General features: G+C 43.7%; 1 protein-coding gene across 1 annotated transcript in view; it reads left to right on the forward strand.

Annotated features, from left to right (window-relative positions):
• Positions 1-385: 385 nt before the first annotated feature.
• Positions 386-16545, forward strand: part of LOC311520573 (uncharacterized protein) — a gene marked incomplete at both ends in the record, with an annotated part of 76579 nt that continues 60419 nt past the window's right edge. Inside the window, 2 exons of the mRNA XM_084628129.1 lie at positions 386-968; positions 1556-1876. Of these exons, the coding sequence (XP_084484255.1) occupies positions 386-968; positions 1556-1876 (904 nt within the window). The remainder of the gene's footprint in view (positions 969-1555; positions 1877-16545) is intronic.

Genomic DNA, 16545 nt, shown 5'->3' on the forward strand with positions numbered 1-16545 from the left:
CGAAGGCTAGACTCTTTAATCTTCATTTAGCCCTGGTCTACACTAGGACTTTAGGTCGAATTTAGCAACGTTAAATCGATTTAAACCTGCACCCGTCCACACAGTGAAGCCCTTTATTTCGACTTAAAGGGCTCTTAAAATCGATTTCCTTACTCCACCCCTGACAAGTGGATTAGCGCTTAAATCGACGTTCCCAGCTCGAATTTGGGGTACTGTGGACACAATTCGATGGTATTGGCCTCCGGGAGCTATCCCAGAGTGCTCCATTCTGACCGCTCTGGACAGCACTCTCAACTCAGATGCACTGGCCAGGTAGACAGGAAAAGAACCGCGAACTTTTGAATCTCATTTCCTGTTTGGCCAGCGTGGCAAGCTGCAGGTGACCATGCAGAGCTCATCAGCACAGGTGACCATGATGGAGTCCCAGAATCGCAAAAGAGCTCCAGCATGGACCGAACGGGAGGTACGGGATCTGATCGCTGTTTGGGGAGAGGAATCCGTGCTATCAGAACTCCGTTCCAGTTTTCGAAATGCCAAAACCTTTGTGAAAATCTCCCAGGGCATGAAGGACAGAGGCCATAACAGGGACCTGAAGCAGTGCCGCGTGAAACTGAAGGAGCTGAGGCAAGCCTACCAGAAAACCAGAGAGGCGAACAGCCGCTCTGGGTCAGAGCCCCAAACATGCCGCTTCTATGATGAGCTGCATGCCATTTTAGGGGGTTCAGCCACCACTACCCCAGCCGTGTTGTTTGACTCCTTCAATGGAGATGGAGGCAATACGGAAGCAGGTTTTGGGGACGAAGAAGAGGAGGAGGAGGAGGAGGTTGTAGATAGCTCACAGCAAGCAAGCGGAGAAACCGGTTTTCCCGACAGCCAGGAACTGTTTCTCACCCTAGACCTGGAGCCAGTACCCCCCGAACCCACCCAAGGCTGCCTCCTGGACCCAGCAGGCGGAGAAGGGACCTCTGGTGAGTGTACCTTTTAAAATGCTATACATGGTTTAAAAGCAAGCATGTGAAAGGATTACTTTGCCCTGGCATTTGCGGTTCTCCTAGATGTAGTCCTAAAGCCTTTGCAAAAGGTTTCTGGGGAGGGCAGCCTTATTTCGTCCTTCATGGTAGGACACTTTATCACTCCAGGCCAGTAACACATACTCGGGAATCACTGTAGAACAAAGCATTGCAGTGTATGTTTGCTGGCATTCAACCAAAATCCGTTCTTTCTCTCTCTGTGTTATCCTCAGGAGAGTGAGATATAATTCATGGTCACCTGGTTGAAATAGGGTGCTTTTCTTCAGGGACACTCAGTATAGCCCATTCCTGCTGGGCTGTTTGCCTGTGGCTGAACAGAAATGTTCCCCGCTGTTAGCCACAGGGAGGGGGAAAGGTTGAGGGGGTAGTCACGCGGTGGGAGGAGGCAAAATGCGACCTTGTAACGAAAGCACATGTGCTATGTATGTAATGTTAACAGCAAGGTTTACCCTGAAAGAGTGTAGCGACTGTTTTATAAAATGTGTCTTTTTAAATACCGCTGTCCCTTTTTTTTTCTCCACCAGCTGGATGTGTTTCAATGATCACAGGATCTTCTCCTTCCCAGAGGCTAGTGAAGCTTAAAAAGAAAAAAAAACGCACTCGAGATGAAATGTTCTCCGAGCTAATGCTGTCCTCCCACACTGACAGAGCACAGACGAATGCGTGGAGGCAAATAATGTCAGAGTGCAGGAAAGCACAAAATGACCGGGAGGAGAGGTGGAGGGCTGAAGAGAGTAAGTGGCGGGCTGAAGACAGGGCTGAAGCTCAAATGTGGCGGCAGCGTGATGAGAGGAGGCAGGATTCAATGCTGAGGCTGCTGCAGGACCAAACCAGAATGCTCCAGTGTATGGTTGAGCTGCAGCAAAGGCAGCTGGAGCACAGACTGCCACTGCTGCCCCTCTGTAACCAACCGCCCTCCTCCCCAAGTTCCATAGCCTCCACACCCAGACGCCCAAGAACGCGGTGGGGGGGCCTCCGGCCAACCAGCCACTCCACAACAGAGGATTGCCCAAAAAAAAGAAGGCTGTCATTCAATAAATTTTAAAGTTGTAAACTTTTAAAGTGCTGTGTTAAAGTGCTGTGTGGCATTTTCCTTCCCTCCTCCACCACCCCTCCTGGGATACCTTGGTAGTCATCTCCCTATTTGTGTGATGAATGAATAACGAATGCATGACTGTGAAGCAGCAATGACTTTATTGCCTCTGCAAGCGGTGATTAAAGGGAGGAGGGGAGGGTGGTTAGCTTACAGGGAAGTAGAGTGAACCAAGGGGCGGGGGGTTTCATCAAGGAGAAACAAACAGAACTTTCACACTGTAGCCTGGCCAGTCATGAAACTGGTTTTCAAAGCTTCTCTGATGCGTACCGCGCCCTTACCTGAGCTCTTCTAACCGCCCTGGTGTCTGGCTGCGCGTAACCAGCAGCCAGGCGATTTGCCTCAATCTCCCACCCCGCCATAAACGTCTCCCCCTTACTCTCACAGATATTGTGGAGCACACAGCAAGCAGTAATAACAGTGGGAATATTGGTTTCGCTGAGGTCTAAGCGAGTCAGTAAACTGCGCCAGCGCGCCTTTAAACGTCCAAATGCACATTCTACCACCATTCTGCACTTGCTCAGCCTGTAGTTGAACAGCTCCTGACCACTGTCCAGGCTGCCTGTGTACGGCTTCATGAGCCATGGCATTAAGGGGTAGGCTGGGTCCCCAAGGATACATATAGGCATTTCAACATCCCCAACAGTTATTTTCTGGTCTGGGAAGAAAGTCCCTTCCTGCAGCTTTTGAAACAGACCAGAGTTCCTGAAGATGCGAGCGTCATGCACCTTTCCCGGCCATCCCACGTTGATGTTGGTGAAACGTCCCTTGTGATCCACCAGAGCTTGCAGCACTATCGAAAAGTACCCCTTGCGGTTTATGTACTCGCCGGCTTGGTGCTCTGGTGCCAAGATAGGGATATGGGTTCCGTCTATAGCCCCACCACAGTTAGGGAATCCCATTGCAGCAAAGCCATCCACTATGACCTGCACATTTCCCAGGGTCACTACCCTTGATATCAGCAGATCTTTGATTGCGTGAGCTACTTGCATCACAGCAGCCCCCACAGTAGGTTTGCCCACTCCAAATTGATTCCCAACTGACCGGTAGCTGTCTGGCGTTGCAAGCTTCCACAGGGCTATCGCCACTCGCTTCTCAACTGTGAGGGCTGCTCTCATCCTGGTATTCATGCGCTTCAGGGCAGGGGAAAGCAAGTCACAAAGTTCCATGAAAGTGCCCTTACGCATGCGAAAGTTTCGCAGCCACTGGGAATCGTCCCAGACCTGCAACACTATGCGGTCCCACCAGTCTGTGCTTGTTTCCCGAGCCCAGAATCGGCGTTCCACAGCATGAACCTGCCCCATTAGCACCATGATGCATGCATTGGCAGGGCCCATGCTTTCAGAGAAATCTGTGTCCATGTCCTGATCACTCACGGGACCGCGCTGACGTCGCCTCCTCGCCCGGTATCGCGTTGCCATGTTCTGGTGCTGCATATACTGCTGGATAATGCGTGTGGTGGTTGATGTGTTCCTAATTGCCAAAATGAGCTCAGCGGCCTCCATGCTTGCCTTGGTATGGCGTCCGCACAGAAAGAAGGCGCGGAACGATTGTCTGCCATTGCTCTGACGGAGGGAGGGGCGACTGACGACACGGCTTACAGGGTTGGCTTCAGGGAGCTAAAATCAACAAAGGGTGTGCCTGTACATCAAGGAGTATTTCAGGCAGGACTGCACGGAGGGTTCCAATAAGAAATGGTGCACCAAAGTTATCGTTGTTATTGGAACAAGGAGGTTAGCCTGGCCTCTGATTGATACATGGCTAGATTAACCTCGCTGCGCCTTCTCTGTGACTGACTGCAGTGTGATCTAGACAGGGGAGGAGGAAAATGAGTACAAAACAAATCTGGTCTATTTCTTGTTCTGACCCACTCCATCTATCCTTTACATCTTTGGCTGGCAGCAGACAAAAAAGGCACGAAATGATTGTCTGCCCTTGCTTTCACGGGGGGAGGGAGGGTGGGAACGGGGTCCTGACGATATGTACCCAGAACCACCCGCGACAATGTTTTAGCCCCATCAGGCATTGGGATATCAACCCAGAATTCCAATGGGCAGCGGAGACTGCGGGAACTGTGGGATAGCTACCCACAGTGCAACGCTCCAGAAGTCGACGCTTGCCTCGGTACTGTGGAAGCGCTCCGCTGAGTTAATGCACTTAATGCACTTAGAGCATTTTCTGTGGGGACACACACACTCGAATATATAAAACCGATTTCAAAAAAACCGACTTCTATAAATTCGACCTAATTTCGTAGTGTAGACATACCCTTAGGCACTCATGTTTTGAAAGTGCTGAGTGTTCTGCATATGTTAATTAAATTAATTGGAGCAACTGGATCCTGAGCACTTTTGAAAATCAGGTCACTTCTTGAGGTGTCTGAATATGGAGTTAGGAGCCTAACTTTATTTACCCTTTTTTGAATATGTTGACTCACCTGCACAGTGACTCACAAATCCCTCAGGCCTGCAACCTGGGTGACATATTTGATTCTAGGTAATGACATCTAGACTATGTCTAAATCTTGCTGATTCTTTCTGCATAACATCTCTAAGATGCAGCCTTTCTTATCCATCCACACAGCTGACTCTCATCCAAGCAATCATCATCTCATACCTTGATTACTGCAACATACTTCTCTCTTGCCTTGAAAAAATGTCATCTTGCCCATATCCATTCAGAATGCTGTTGCTAAGATCATATTCCTAGTCTGTCACTCGGACCATGCCACCCCTATCTTTGAATAGCTTCAGTGGGTCCCTCCCTCTCTAGCTCATCAAACTGCTTGTCTTCACTTGCAAGTCCCTTCACAGTCAATCCTCATGCTACCTATTATCTCTCATTCTCTGTCGAGCTGTCAATGCTCATCTCCAATAAGCACGTGATGCCTCCCTCCAATGCCCACTTATTATATTTTCAAAAAGCATCTTCATGATTTCTCCCATGGTGCCCCACATACTTGGGAGGTGCTCCCCATAAACATCCACAAAGCTACTTCATTGTCTTTCTTTAAATCCCTCCTCGAAACCTCCTTTGCTGTCATGTCTACAAAAATACTTGATAACTATTAGGCTGTTGGCCTAATAGACTATTGCCTACCATGGTGACTAATACTGTGTCATTGTTTACTTCTACCCCATCTCTGCCCATCTGTTGTCTCTTGCCTTAGTAAAACCCTGGGGCAGGGATCATCTTTTTCTTCTGAGTATTGCACCTAGCACAATGGTGTCCAATCCATGACTACATGGTTACTATTTCTTTCTTCCTCCAGAACTTAGAATTAGTTGGGAAATTATTTTTTTCCTCATGAAAAAATTTGGTGTAATTCTTTTTTCTTAGCAAGTTTGGGGTTTTCAGCAACCACAAACTAAAATATTTCTTGCTTTTTAGGTTTTTGGTTTTTCACTGAAAACCACTTTTTAAAATGAAAATGGAATGCTTTTCACAAAATTTTCCACTGAATCATGTGCCATTTTCTGTGAAACAATAGTTTGAGTTGAAATTTTTGACCAGCTCTAATTAGTACATAGTTTGAAATTTCTAGTAGATCGATTGTTATTTTTTGTCTTGTTCAAATTATAAAATAACTAGTTATAATCAGAACAGCTGTAATGGGGAACCTAAAAAAATTATCAGACTTCAAGCTTTGTGTTTTATTTGATAATAAGGTTGGTTATGGACCAGATTCTAAACTTCTTTAAATCACTTGGAGAATGATATCTCTTTCAATGATATTCACCCTAAGTGGGTTTTACTACCACAATGAGAAGCAAATAGAAGAGATGCCTGAGGATCATCTTGGAATATAATTTGGCGTGTACCTAACAGACAATAAAAAAAATGAGATTTAACTCAGAAAACACAAGCTAAGGCACATGGTGTGTGTGATGAGGGCAACAGCCCCACACTGAACCAAGGCTGGGAATAGAGTAACAGTGGGCTCATGAGTCCCCACCCCCCAACAGGTGCAAGGCATGTTCCCAGAGGAGGAACAGTTTAAAAGGACACTGGTAGTTCAGGGAAAGGGGTGAATGAGCTTCATGTGACACCAGGAAACAAGGTTGATGCTGAAAGCCCTAAAAGAGGTTGATTGAACAGGATTCTAAGAGACCAAGGAAAGTTTGCTGAGCCACTGATCATGCCCCAACTGAGGTGCTCCAGACTGGTAGGAAGTGACCCAGGGGAAAACATAATTTTGAGTAGCTCAAAAAGAAAAGGAGTACTTGTGGCACCTTAGAGACTAACCAATTTATTTGAGCATGAGCTTTCGTGAGCTACAGCTCACTTCATCGGATGCATGCTGTGGAAACTGTAGCAGACTTTATATATACACAGAGAATATGAAAAAATACCTCCTCCCACCCCACTGTCCAGCTGGTAATAGCTTATCTAAAGTGATCATCAGGTGGGCCATTTCCAGCACAAATCCAGGTTGTCTCACCCTCCACCCCCCGCACACAAATTCACTCTCCTGCTGGTGATAGCCCATCCAAAGTGACAACTCTTTACACAATGTGCATGATAATAAAGTTGGGCCATTTCCTGCACAAATACAGGTTCTCTCACCCCCTCACCCCCCTCCCAAAAACCACACACACAAACTCACTATCCTGCTGGTAATAGCTCATCCAAAGTGACCATTCTCCCTACAATGTGCATAATTAAGGTGGGCCATTTCCAGCACAAATCCAGGTTTTCTCACATCCCCCCCACCCCCATACACACACAAACTCACTCTCCTGCTGGTAAAACCCCTTCAAAACTGACCACTCTCCAAGTTTAAATCCAAGTTAAACCAGAACATCTGGGGGGGGGGGGTAGGAAAAAACAAGAGGAAATTTTTCAAACTGGACAGTCTCTACGTAAAAGAATAAATGGACACAAATCAGATGTCAAGAATTATAACATTCATAAACCAGTCGGAGAACACTTCAATCTCTCTCTGGTCACGCAATCACAGACATGAGGGTCGCTATCTTAAAACAAAAAAACTTCAAATCCAGACTCCAGCGAGAAACTGCTGAATTGGAATTCATTTGCAAATTGGATACTATTAATTTAGGCTTAAATAGAGACTGGGAGTGGCTAAGTCATTATGCAAGGTAGCCTATTTCCTCTTGTTTTTTCCTACCCCCCCCCCCCAGATGTTCTGGTTTAACTTGGATTTAAACTTGGAGAGTGGTCAGTTTGGATGAGCTATTACCAGCAGGAGAGTGAGTTTGTATGTGTATGGGGGTGGGGGGGATGTGAGAAAACCTGGATTTGTGCTGGAAATGGCCCACCTTGATTATCATGCACATTGTAGGGAGAGTGGTCACTTTGGATGAGCTTTTACCAGCAGGATAGTGAGTTTGTGTGTGTGGTTTTTGGGAGGGGGGTGAGGGGGTGAGAGAACCTGTATTTGTGCAGGAAATGGCCCAACTTTATTATCATGCACATTGTGTAAAGAGTTGTCACTTTGGATGGGCTATCACCAGCAGGAGAGTGAATTTGTGTGGGGGGGTGGAGGGTGAGACAACCTGGATTTGTGCTGGAAATGGCCCACCTGATGATCACTTTAGATAAGCTATTACCAGCTGGACAGTGGGGTGGGAGGAGGTATTTTTTCATATTCTCTGTGTATATATAAAGTCTGCTACAGTTTCCACAGCATGCATCCGATGAAGTGAGCTGTAGCTCACGAAAGCTCATGCTCAAATAAATTGGTTAGTCTCTAAGGTGCCACAAGTACTCCTTTTCTTTTTGCGAATACAGACTAACACGGCTGTTACTCTGAAACCTGTCACTGAGTAGCTCAATAACCATGCTTGATACTTTGATTGCAGCTAGATCCCCTTCTGGGACAGCTAAGCCATTGGAAACCATAAGGCCACAACCTGATCACTAGGCAAACTGCTCATTGGACCTTCCTGTTATAGGGTATAATAACCTGGAATACAGATATGTAATGGGAAGAAGAACGGTGGAAAGTAGTAATGCCAAACAGACACAGCCAGCAAACTCAAGAGGAGTTTGCAATGTAATATGGCTAAAAAAACTGATGTGAATCTTGGCTGCATGCTCAGAGGCATCACATCACAGGGCAAAGAAGCGATAATCCCTTTCTATACAACTCTGATACAACCTCACATCAATACTGCATTCAGTTTTGGACACCTCAATACCAGAAAAATAATGGTGAACTCAATCTCAGAGAAGAGCCACAAATGTGATTAAGGTGTTGAAGTGATTAAGAGGAAAGAAATAAAGAACTAAATATAACTAGATTAAATGACAATTAAGGGGAACATAGCAATCTGCAAATATTTGAAAGTTATAAACACTTAAGTTAGAAAGCAACTAATTAATTGTACATGGAAATATAAGTATCTGAAACATGAAGAAAATATGAAAGGTCCATGCTAGGTGACGAGGAAAAGAACCTACTGTAAAATAATCTTCCTACCAGACTGCTAAGACCGAGAGATAGACCAATGACTCATTGTATGTAACAATTCACTAGATGTTATTCCTTTTCTGTTCACCTCAGCAAGACACCTATTTTGCTACTGCCAACCATTTGTCCATAAAAAAGTGACACAGTTCATAGGACTTAAAGAAAAAAATAAGGTAGTGAATGCACTGGAGACCTTATATGACAAGATAACTCAAGATAGTTTTCCCCTGCTCTCTTCTCCCTTATAATATAGAACAAATGTGGCATTTCCATCTAAAACAAGGATTTTCTCTCAGTCATGTCTGCACATCATCTTAACTGTGTTAGTCAAGGCTTCTTAACCAAGCAAAAGAACATGAAAAATTTGCTGGCTATTAGATGCAAAATCTCACCTTATCTTGGGAGAACTATGCATTCAAAACATTCTGATAGTGAGCAGGCAGAATTCCATTTTTGGGCAGTCTGAAGCCACTGATGAATTTTCAGTGTTACAGCATTGTGATGGTAGGGGAGAGGGGGCTTGGTTCAGTGCAGTTTTATGGAACACCTATGGAGGATCCTGTGACTTATTGAGAAGATCACACCAGTGAGGAATGACAATGATCTAGCTACAGGCACATATTTAATCTCCTTTGCCTGAAAGAGAAAAATGTTTTGCATACAAAAGTCACTTTGAAATGGCTGTGGATGGAACAGCAGTGCAGTCGGTGGAACACATTTTAGACACAGTAACAAAGAACACTTGCTAAATTACATCAAGAATAATTTTGGCTACTTTTTAAAATCCCCCAATTAAAATGCAGTGCTTTTCTGAATTATGACGCTAAAAATGACAAGTTAAAGTACCATGTTCCTTGTCACACAAAGACTCTAAATCAAACTTTCTCAATTTGCAAGTAAAAAAGTTGCTTTTCCTAATTCTCAGCCCTGCATTCAGCCTGTGATCTCGAATACGTGTGCAATTCCATTGACTCCAATGCCCTCAGGTGTTAGAGCTGAGCAGAAAAATTCTGAAGAAACATATTTTTGTTAGAATTTGCTGCTTCATCAAAACTGAACCATTTTTTTACAGAAACTTGACAACAATAGTCAGTCTGTTTCATGACTGTTATTCAGTAATGGGCAGCTGTGAAATCAACTGTGGGACTTCCAGGTGCCCAGCTCCACAGCAGTCTACCAGGCAGGCTGGGATCTCACGGTTCATATTTTGATTCAGAAACACCACCATTTTGTGTTTCCAAATGAAATATTCTAGGATTTCAGTTCTGTGAAAACTTTTCAAGTTTTCAGTTTTTTGTCCAGATTTTGGATGGGACACATTTTTTAAACCTCAAAAGTTTTCCCAGGATGGGAAAACTATTTTCCACCCAGCTCTAATAGCCATGTATTAGAGGAGGGTTCTTTTGACGCATAGAGGATAGGAACTAAGGAAGCTCGTGAAGTCTCTCAGGGAAATAAGAAAAGGCATTGGAGACAGAAGATGAGTCCATGATACTCCTGAGGGGGCAGAAGAGGAGGAGACAGAAGGACTATCAGGGCTTGTAGGGAGGACAGTAAATGAGGAAGAGAGACAAAGGAGCATGTGGGTGGCAGGACAGCATGTAACATAAACTACGAGCTCAGCTGATTTAACTCCTGGTTCCCCACAATAGCAAAAAGAATCAGATTTTAATTGTTTTCTTACAGCAAAACGAGCATTCAAATACTGAAAGAAGAAATCTAAATAATATTTACCCCATGTTCTGTGCTATAGTGCTCTCTTTACTATTTGTGCTTATTCATTGTGTACACTTTTAATTACTAGCTTATATTAATACAATATAGTTAAGCGCTCTTTCCTGAATATTATGGTGGAGGACATTCAGAGAGACAGGTTTAAATAAGGGTCTTTCTTTCATTTTCCCTATAAAAACTGAAGTCGGACTCATTTGGAAAGAATTCTCTTATGGGCAGAAATGGAGTTGAGGAATAAATCACTGTGAATAGTTTTCAGAGTAACAGCCGTGTTAGTCTGTATCCGCAAAAAGAAAAGGAGGACTTGTGGCACCTTAGAGACTAACAAATTTATCTGAGCATAAGCTTTCGTGAGCTACAGCTCACTTCATTGGTCCCCATTAGGTTCATGAAGCAATCATGACATTCTTCTCAATTGACAATTATTAGAAATTTCTTGAATGCATACTCCCTTATCTGTATATATTTCACAAACAAATTATTGTGAATATTCACAACTTGCAATTAATATTGGTTAGTTACAAAATGCACATGGTACTATTTCTGTTCCATGGTTGGATGGTTTCTGAACCTAATCAAATTGTGAAAACTGTTGCAATTAATGTGCTATTCAAAATTAATTTTCAGTAAATATTCAAGCATTTGATCTTAAGTTTGGTTTTCTTCAGTGTTTGCAGTAGTCAAGCTCCATGTACTTTAATGTTTACAGAAAGCAAGACCAAAAAGATTGCAAATATGATCAAAATTTGCTTTCAAATTTGAACAAATATTTACATGCTTCCCCCCACTCTGCTATTAGTTCAGCTGTGCTCTGGATTTGCAATGAATATAATAATCTAACAAACTGTACATATTGTGCATGTGTTTACAGTAGGTAATATATCCTCATGTGTGTATGCAATGTTCAAATAATTTAAAAAAAAACCCTATTATAGAAAACAGCTATTTACTAGTCAATAGGATTTAACTAATAACAGAAATTATAATGCACATTAGAACGAGACAGAAAAAAGTATACAATCTCAAGGAATTTTGTTGCATGTGGGAGATATTTTTTGGCTGGTTGATAGGATCCTTTTTCTTGGGTTGGAGCCAGGATTCTATTAGCCGTAATCCACCACAGCGTGTGAAGCAATAAACTCAGTAGTAATAAAAAAGTATATCAAATGGAAAAAAAGTATTTTCTCTCTTGCTGTTGCACAAATGTCTGAAGGGAATTAACACAAATATTGTAGAACAATTTATCTGTGGTATGAGTCAAAACTTGGAAAATTCTAGCGCAAGCCCAATTTTTAAAGAAAGTTATGAGCATGTGAGAACAGACGGCTATAACAGTATGTATTGGAGAGAGAGAGAATGTGTGATTATAATAAGGGAGGGGTGTGTGTATATGGATGGGGTCTGTATGTATAAAGGAGTTCTTTTATCATTGGCAAAATGAAGGTGAGTCTTTTCTGTATTCTTCTATCTAGAGGTCACTCCAGACCAGAAACTGGTTCTTGGCCATCTGTGGAATACCTGTGCCTTACTTTGGATAATATTATTTTATCTAGGCCTTCTAATACAGAGAATAGCCTCAGTTTTGAACAGTTTTATTTCTCAGTTACACAGTTTTTAACAATGGGGGTGAGACTAGCTGTAAGGTGTCAACACAAACTGAGGGGGGCACAAATGTAAATAGCAGCTGAGGAAGAGAATGGTTGTTTTTGTTTTGTTGGTTGTGTTGCGGTGACTTGAAATGCCCTCTTAACGTGAGTTCCTACAGTAGAAAAGTTGGCTTTTTTTCCACAGCTGCATACATTCAACTTCATTGCTAAATCAAGGCCAATTGGACCGCCTGTTGACTGTTACTGTGTTTTTGTTTATGAAGCATAGTCATTTTGAGGTTTTGAGATTTTTTTCTAGAATAGTATGTCAAGATGTACCATGCAATTCCATTGTTAAGGTGAGTCACGTGGCTAAACTGAAATTTCAGTTTTTCCAGTTTGTTTGTATTGCCCCTGTAATTTAATCTGGTCTTCCCAATGAGAGTCTTGCAAGTTTCTGACCACTTCCTTATCTGTGTTTTCTTGCAAAGCACAGGGGAAGATGTTGAAGTAACACATAGAAACATTGAATTGATAATGGAAATTTGAAAAGCTTTCAGCTTGCTTTGTGACTGTTTGTCTTGAGAGTGCTCATTTGAGTCCCTACAGTAATATCTGAATGGTTGCCAATAAAGAGAGGTTATCAGAGCTCTTCACATTAGATCTGTCAGTCAGCTCTGATACAGTAGACAATGATATATTGTTAGATCTTCTGGAATCATGGATTGGAATTTCTAGGACAGTTTTAAACTGGTTTGAAATGTAATTATCTTTGTCAGCAGACACAGCATTCTATATTGGGTAAGCATCTCATCAGATATAGCTACTGTAAAATGTGTGGTCCTCTAGGGCTCTATTCATGTTCCATTTTTTTTTATATTTTTATGATTCTCTAGGCAGTATCATTAATAGATCTGGGCTTGATTAAAATACCTCTTTTGATGATGCTATGATATTGTAACTCGGTCTTAGGGATCAAAATGAAGTGATGTCTTAACTCATACTCTGCCTTAATAAGGCCTGCACTTGGTTTACTGCTAACTTTTAAAGAGAATATTGACAAGTCAGAACAGTTTCTGGTCTGTCTAAATTGTCTTCTGAATTTCAGTCTCATTTACTAAACTTTTGATGGACTAATGGCCCACTCCTGCACCCGATCAGGACTTAAATTTAGTTCAGATAATGGAAGAAAAAATTAAAGATTTTTTTGATGTTTGTGATGCAGAGATTTGCAGCTCACCAGTGAATGGAGATGGACTGAACTACACCATCAACACTTTTAAAAGTTATACAGTTCTGCAAGACCAAATTCAGGATCTTGCAGCATCCAGGTTGTGTCAATGAAATCACTGTCTATTACTTAGAATTTGCTTTCTCTGAGTGCTGTGGGCCAAATTATTTCCTGGTGTTGTTCCATTGAAGTCAATGGCAAAGATGAACCTGGACCCATGCCAGTAGGGCTGTGTTCACAGGTTTTAAATTTCCATGTTTGATTAGAATTAGATAAATGAATTTATAATTATGAGAACTGCTTTGATAATGTCTTTGTGAAGTTTTTTTGTGAATGGTTATCAAGTAATTGAGAACAAGTGTATGAGTATATTCAGCTTTGTATCCTGCTATCTCCTTTCTGTGTATAAATGCTAAGAGTGGGCCTCAACCTACTTCTGGCTCCAATCTCAAATTCAGAGTGACATCCAAATCCAAACTTTAAAGCTTGGGTTCATCTTTAGCTAGTGCAAAAATAAATATTTTCATAGAATCATAGAATATCAGGGTTGGAAGGGACCCCAGAAGGTCATCTAGTCCAACCCCCTGCTCAAAGCAGGACCAATTCCCAGTTAAATCATCCCAGCCAGGGCTTTGTCAAGCCTGACCTTAAAAACCTCTAAGGAAGGAGATTCTACCACCTCCCTAGGTAACACATTCCAGTGTTTCACCACCCTCTTAGTGAAAAAGTTTTTCCTAATATCCAATCTAAACCTCCCCCACTGCAACTTGAGACCATTACTCCTCGTTCTGTCATCTGCTACCATTGAGAACAGTCTAGAGCCATCCTCTTTGGAACCCCCTTTCAGGTAGTTGAAAGCAGCTATCAAATCCCCCCTCATTCTTCTCTTCTGCAGGCTAAACAATCCCAGCTCCCTCAGCCTCTCCTCATAACTCATGTGTTCCAGTCCCCTAATCATTTTTGTTGCCCTTCGCTGGACTCTCTCCAATTTATCCACATCCTTCTTGAAGTGTGGGGCCCAAAACTGGACACAGTACTCCAGATGAGGCCTCACCAATGTCGAATAGAGGGGAACGATCACGTCCCTCGATCTGCTCGCTATGCCCCTACTTATACATCCCAAAATGCCATTGGCCTTCTTGGCAACAAGGGCACACTGCTGACTCATATCCAGCTTCTCGTCCACTGTCACCCCTAGGTCCTTTTCCGCAGAACTGCTGCCTAGCCATTCGGTCCCTAGTCTGTAGCTGTGCATTGGGTTCTTCCGTCCTAAGTGCAGGACCCTGCACTTATCCTTATTGAACCTCATCAGATTCCTTTTGGCCCAATCTTCCAATTGGTCTAGGTCCTTCTGTATCCTATCCCTCCCCTCCAGCGTATCTACCACTCCTCCCAGTTTAGTATCATCCGCAAATTTGCTGAGATTGCAATCCACACCATCCTCCAGATCATTTATGAAGATATTGAATAAAACCGGCCCCAGGACCGACCCTTGGGGCACTCCACTTGATACCGGCTGCCAACTAGACATGGAGCCATTGATCACTACCCGTTGAGCCCGACAATCTAGCCAGCTTTCTACCCACCTTATAGTGCATTCATCCAGCCCATACTTCCTTAACTTGCTGACAAGAATACTATGGGAGACCGTGTCAAAAGCTTTGCTAAAGTCAAGAAACAATACATCCATTGCTTTCCCTTCATCCACAGAACCAGTAATCTCATCATAAAAGGCGATTAGATTAGTCAGGCATGACCTTCCCTTGGTGAATCCATGCTGGCTGTTCCTGATCACTTTCCTCTCATGCAAGTGCTTCAGGATTGATTCTTTGAGGACCTGCTCCATGATTTTTCCAGGGACTGAGGTGAGGCTGACTGGCCTGTAGTTCCCAGGATCTTCCTTCTTCCCTTTTTTAAAGATTGGCACTACATTAGCTTTTTTCCAGTCATCCGGGACTTCCCCGGTTCGCCACGAGTTTTCAAAGATAATGGCCAATGGCTCTGCAATCACAGCCGCCAATTCCTTCAGCACTCTCGGATGCAACTCGTCCGGCCCCATGGACTTGTGCACGTCCAGCTTTTCTAAATAGTCCCTAACCGCCTCTATCTCCACAGAGGGCTGGCCATCTCTTCCGCATTTTGTGATGCCCAGCGCAGCAGTCTGAGAGCTGACCTTGTTAGTGAAAACAGAGGCAAAAAAAGCATTGAGTACATTAGCTTTTTCCACATCCTCTGTCACTAGGTTGCCTCCCTCATTCAGTAAGGGGCCCACACATTCCTTGGCTTTCTTCTTGTTGCCAACATACCTGAAGAAACCCTTCTTGTTACTCTTGACATCTCTGGCTAGCTGCAGCTCCAGGTGCGATTTGGCCCTCCTGATAACATTCCTACATGCCCGAGCAATATTTTTATACTCTTCCCTGGTCATATGTCCAACCTTCCACTTCTTGTAAGCTTCTTTTTTATGTTTAAGATCCGCTAGGATTTCACCATTAAGCCAAGCTGGTCGCCTGCCATATTTACTATTCTTTCGACTCATCGGGATGGTTTGTCCCTGTAACCTCAACAGGGATTCCTTGAAATACAGCCAGCTCTCCTGGACTCCTTTCCCCTTCAAGTTAGTCCCCCAGGGGATCCTGGCCATCCGTTCCCTGAGGGAGTCGAAGTCTGCTTTCCTGAAGTCCAGGGTCCTTATCCTGCTGCTTACCTTTCTTCCCTGCGTCAGGATCCTGAACTCAACCAACTCATGGTCACTGCCTCCCAGATTCCCATCCACTTTTGCTTCCCCCACTAATTCTACCCGGTTTGTGAGCAGCAGGTCAAGAAAAGCGCCCCCCCTAGTTGGCTCCTCTAGCACTTGCGCCAGGAAATTGTCCCCTACGCTTTCCAAAAACTTCCTGGATTGTCTATGCACCGCTGTATTGCTCTCCCAGCAGATATCAGGAAAATTAAAGTCACCCATGAGAATCAGGGCATGCGATCTAGTAGCTTCCGTGAGCTGCCGGAAGAAAGCCTCATCCACCTCATCCCCCTGGTCCAGTGGTCTATAGCAGACTCCCACCACTACATCACTCTTGTTGCACACACTTCTAAACTTAATCCAGAGACACTCAGGTTTTTTTGCAGTTTCGTACCGGAGCTCTGAGCAGTCATACTGCTCCCTTACATACAGTGCTACTCCCCCACCTTTTCTGCCCTGCCTGTCCTTCCTGAACAGTTTATAACCATCCATGACAGTACTCCAGTCATGTGAGTTATCCCACCAAGTCTCGGTTATTCCGATCACGTCATAGTTCCTTGACATCACCAGGACCTCCAGTTCTCCCTGCTTGTTTCCAAGGCTTTGTGCATTTGCATATAAGCACTTGAGATAACCTGTTGATCGCCCCTCATTCCCAGTATGAGGCAGGAGCCCTCCCCTCACAGACATTCCT

This window comes from Lepidochelys olivacea, assembly GCF_965140295.1.
Source record: "Lepidochelys olivacea isolate rLepOli2 genome assembly, chromosome: 5".
NCBI lineage: Eukaryota > Metazoa > Chordata > Testudines > Cheloniidae > Lepidochelys > Lepidochelys olivacea.